This window comes from Myotis davidii, unplaced genomic scaffold, assembly GCF_000327345.1.
Source record: "Myotis davidii unplaced genomic scaffold, ASM32734v1 scaffold749, whole genome shotgun sequence".
NCBI classification, from domain to species: Eukaryota; Metazoa; Chordata; class Mammalia; order Chiroptera; family Vespertilionidae; genus Myotis; species Myotis davidii.
In genome coordinates, this window is record NW_006300030.1 from 1 (window position 1) to 4,889 (window position 4,889).

At 37.7% G+C, this 4,889-nt stretch overlaps 1 protein-coding gene across 1 annotated transcript in view; it reads right to left on the reverse strand.

The window, feature by feature from the left end:
• Positions 1-3,076: 3,076 nt before the first annotated feature.
• Positions 3,077-4,889, reverse strand: part of UPF2 (UPF2 regulator of nonsense transcripts homolog (yeast)) — a 20,978-nt gene continuing 19,165 nt past the window's right edge. Inside the window, exon 4 of the mRNA XM_006776159.2 lies at positions 3,077-3,290. Within this exon, the coding sequence (XP_006776222.2) occupies positions 3,092-3,290 (199 nt within the window). The 3' untranslated portion in view covers positions 3,077-3,091. The remainder of the gene's footprint in view (positions 3,291-4,889) is intronic.

The following is a 4,889-nucleotide window of genomic DNA, read 5'->3' on the forward strand; positions in this document are numbered from 1 at the left end:
CGAATTTCTTGCACCGGGCCCCAAGTACAATAATAATGACCTCTACCTTACATGGTGTAAGAAATGCCAGATGTTCAAGATGGATTCAGAAAAGGAAGAGGTATTGAGATCTAGTTGTGAGCATTTGCTGGATAACAGAGTGCTCCCAAGAATTTCAGGTTAGTTTATGTGTTTTATACACTATAATAAAGCCTTTGATTGTGCTGATCATGAAAAGCTATGGGTTGCTCTGAAAGAAATGGGTGTGGCTCAGTGTTTGATTGTCCTGAGGAATAAGCTGTATCTTGAACAGGAAGTCACTATCATGACAAATATGGAGACAGAATAATCTCCTAGAGGCAAATGTGTCAGACAAGGTTGCATTTTAACTATTTGTTTAATCTGTGTGCAGAACATAACATATAAAAAACTGGGCTAGACTCAGAGGAAGAAGGAATGAAAATTGGTAGAATAAATAACAATAACTTAAGATATGAAGATGATACTATCTTACCGGCAGAAAGTAGCAAGGATTTCAAATGACTTCTGATAGACGTGAAAGAAAGTGCCAAAGCAGGACTGCATTAAAGACAAAAATCATGACTATGGAAGAAACACACAACTTTAGCATAGACAATGAAGACACTGAAATTATTAAAGATTTTGCTTACCTTGGTTCACTTATCTGAGACTGCAGCCAAGAAATCAATAGAAGGCTGAGACTCGGAAGGGCAGCAATGGAAGAATTAGGAAAGATCCCCAAGAGCAAAGATGTGTCATTAGAGACCAAGGCTAAGGGTCATCCACACCCTTCTCTTCCCAATTACTATGTAAAGATGAGAAAGTTGGACAATGAAGAAGTTGACAGAAAAAACTGATTCATTTGAAATACAGTGTTGGAGAAGAGTGCTACCAATACCTGGACTGCCAGAAAGACGAACAAGTGGGTTCTAGAGCAAATTAAGCCTGAACTATCACTGGAAGCAAAAATGACAAAACTGAAACTGCCCTACTTTGGTGCATCATGAGAAGGCAGGGTGCTTTGGAAAACACAAGAGTGCTGGGAAAAATAGAAGGCAGCAGGAAAAGAGGAAGACCACATATAAGATGAATTGATTCCATAAAAGAAGCTATGGCCCTAGCCCAGTGGTCGGCAAACCGCAGCTCGCGAGCCACATGCGGCTTTTTGGCCCCGTGAGTGTGGCTCTTCCACAAAATACCACATGCGGGAGCGCACGTACAGTGCGATTGAAATTTCATGGTCCATGCAAAGAAGTCAGTTTTCGGCCTGGGGGAGTCTATTTTGAAGAAGTGGCATTAGAAGAAGTGGGGGGTGTCAGTCGGTCGGGCAACGGGATACACAGCTCAGGGGAGGTACATTGTTTTGAGGTAGGTTCGCTGAGGTCGATTGATCTTTGGCTCTGTTGACTAATGACTTTGCCGACCACTGCCCTAGCCAATTTGGCTCAGTGGATAGAGCATCAACCTGCGGATTGAAGGGTCCCAGGTTCAATTCTGGTCAAGGGCACATGCCTAGGTTGCGGGCTGGATCCCCAATAGGCGGTGTGCAGAAAGCAGCCAATCAATGATTCCTTGTCATCACTGATGTTTCTATCTCTCTCTCCCTTTCCCTCTCTCTTCCTCTCTGAAATCAATAAAAATATGTTTAAAACAAAAAGAAGCTATGGGCATGAGTCTATAGGAACTGAGCAGGGTGTTGAGAACAGGACACTACACATCACTCATTCAGAGTCACCAGGAGTTGGAGCGGGTTCAATGGCACATAATACACACACTGTACAAATACTTTCCATTAAAACTTTTAAGTAAATAGGATTGCCAGATAGTTCTAAGATTAATAACTTATTTCAAAAATAGAAACAAAATAAAAGACTAATGTATTAATGCTTATCTACCTAACATAAATATAATTATTTTATCAAGTAGTTAGTGTGACAGGTTAGAGCAATATTTTAAGGAACCTACCAACTTAAAGATAATCAAAAAGGAAGTTTAAAACACCTTTGAAATAATATGAAAAAGAACTCTTCTCATAAATCATCAACAGCCCCGGCAGGCATGCTCAGTGGTTAGAGCATTGGCCTGCATAGCAGAGGGTCTCGGGTTCAATTTCCAGTCAAGGGCATGTACCTGGGTTGCAGGTTCAACCCCCGCCCTCAATCGGGGCACATGATGGAGGCAACCAGTCCATGTGTCTCTCTTACATTGGTGTTTTTCTCCCTCTCTTCCCTCTCCCTCTCTCTCTCTTCCCTCCCCCTGCCCTTCCACGCCCTTTAAAAATCAATGAAAAAAATACTCTCACTAGTTGGGTGAGGATTAAAAATAAATAAATAAGTACATCATCATCATCGTAATACTAAACAATTTATATCACAAATTGTAAGGTAAGATTTAGTTCAAAATAGCAAGATAATATAGCATTGAAAACAAACAGATTAAAAATAAGGATATAGATATACTAGAATTCCAAAGGTCAAATGCATTTTATCACCAATCCTATATAATAAAACCCTAATATACAAATTGACTGAATGGCGGAACAACTGGTCGCTATGATGCACACTGACCACCAGGGAGCTGGAGCTGTCCCCTGGTAGTCAGCGTGTTCCCACAGGGGGAACACTGCTCAGCCAGAAGCTGGGGTCAAGGCAGTGCTAAGGAGCCCAGCAGGCGGGCAGTAAGGAGCGAAGGGTCACGGACTTCGAGAGCCCCAGACTGCCAGAGGGCGCAGGCCAGGCTGAGGGACAACTGCCCCCCACCACTGCTGAGTGCACATTTTTCATGCACCAGGCATCTAGTTTGATAAATAAAGTGAATCTTTCTATAATTCAAGTATGGTTTACAACAGGCCCCTTGGATATAAACCAAGGAAATTAGTTACAAAAGAACTCAAAGGAACTCATCATAATATTATGAGTTAATTATTATTCTCTAAGTTTAAAGCCTTTTACATTCAGCAGAGCATTTCAAATAGTTTTTCAAGGTTCTTATTAGGTCTTATTACTACTGCATTACAATTTTTTAAAGGCATGTAAGAGGCTTAAATTTTCAACACACATCTGGCAATAATACACTTTAGTGGTAGTACTTACTAAAATATCATAATATTTGTTTTTAAGAATATCTTACCTTCTGGTGTTGGTTTGTCTTGAGGAAGATCTGGCATATTTTCATCCAAAAGATCTGCTAAGGATTGAGAATTTGCCAGGAGCTTCTGATAAGACATAGCAAATTCCTCATACTGTTTATGTCTATCTTCACTTAGCTCCCCTTTAGAATGTAGAATACGCCTATTAAAAAAAAAATTAAAACTGATAATCCCATCAAAATACATATGATCATGTAATGTTCCATATATCACACAAGTTTATTACCACAATATTCTTTGACAACATATTTTTATTAATATTTTCAAGATATATCTAAAAACTAAAATATGTAAACAATTCAACTAAGCAATTACATTTTAACACTGGTTCTTCAAAGAATGAGTATGATTAACAATTATGCCTGCAAACATAAAATATAACAATATGCCACTAAATAAGAATTATTTAATCTTATTACAACCATACTCCCCTCAGAAAAACAGTTAATCAAAAATACTTAAAACAGCTCCTGACATAACCTAAATGAGTTTGTTTTCAAAAGCAGGTTATAGAAAGAATCAGTATCTTTAAACATTCACAACTATTTGAATCAACATTATCTTCTGAAAAAAGCACTTATCTTCCACATAGCCAATTCTTAATTTACTGGTTATTTATCCATGTAACAAATATTAACGGAAAAATTTACTTAAACAAGACCAGGTCACCTCTAGGAGCAGAGGACACAACTTCTCTTCCACTCTGCAAAGTTTACTAATATGCCACCCTTAATTAGAAATGCAAAACTACTGAAAATTTTCAAAATCTATAAAGTGAAATAAAAATCTTACTATATCACTATAGATGGTTGAGATGTCTATAACTGGATCTAGTTTTTTTAAATAATTAAATATTTATGTAATAGTGTAACATTTGAAATTTATAAATCTAAATGCAAATGTGACAGATTTCACAAAGTAAATTATAAAGTGATTTTCAAAAGCAATATCTATAAAGTTGTTTTAGCTCCTTGTCATTTGAGTTTTCCTATGAACAAGGAAGAAAATGCCTAAGGACATTTTTTGTGGTTATCATCTTAAAAGTTACAAAAAATAAAGTAGAAAGACCATGCCTACATTTATTCACTTCTGCTTATTTGAAACAATTTCCAGACTTCTCCATCTTACTCCATTTCTACCCACTTTTGTGTAAATGTTGTAACATTCCAAATAACACTTTCTATTTTAAGAATATCGGTTCCTATTACAAGCACAAGATAGATCAATGTATATATATTAGTTACTATTCATTAACTCCAATTTTTTTTCAAAATATGGCCTATTAGGATCTAAAATGAGAAATTGTCATTTTCTTATCATTTAAATATAATTGTATGGACAGGTTAGTAAAATGTCTAATTGTTAATCCATAATAACCCAGACTACAAATCATTTCTCTTAAAAATACTGTCATGAGGAGAAACCAACATGGCGGCATAGGTAAACACCTGAAATTGCTGCCTTGCACAACCACTTCAAAACTACAACTAAAAGACAAAACAGACATCACCCAGAACCACAGGAAGGCTGACTGTGTGGAAATTCTACAACTAGAAGAAATGTTCCAGTTATCTATATATATAAAAGGCTAATGTGCAAAGTGTCCCCTTGGGAGTTCGACCCGGAGAACAGGAGTTTGATCACTCGCTATGACGTGCACTGACCACCAGGGGCAGCGTGGAACATGGCGGGCGACCTGCAGCAGCAACAGCAGCAGTGGCATCTGGGCGCTGAGGGAGGG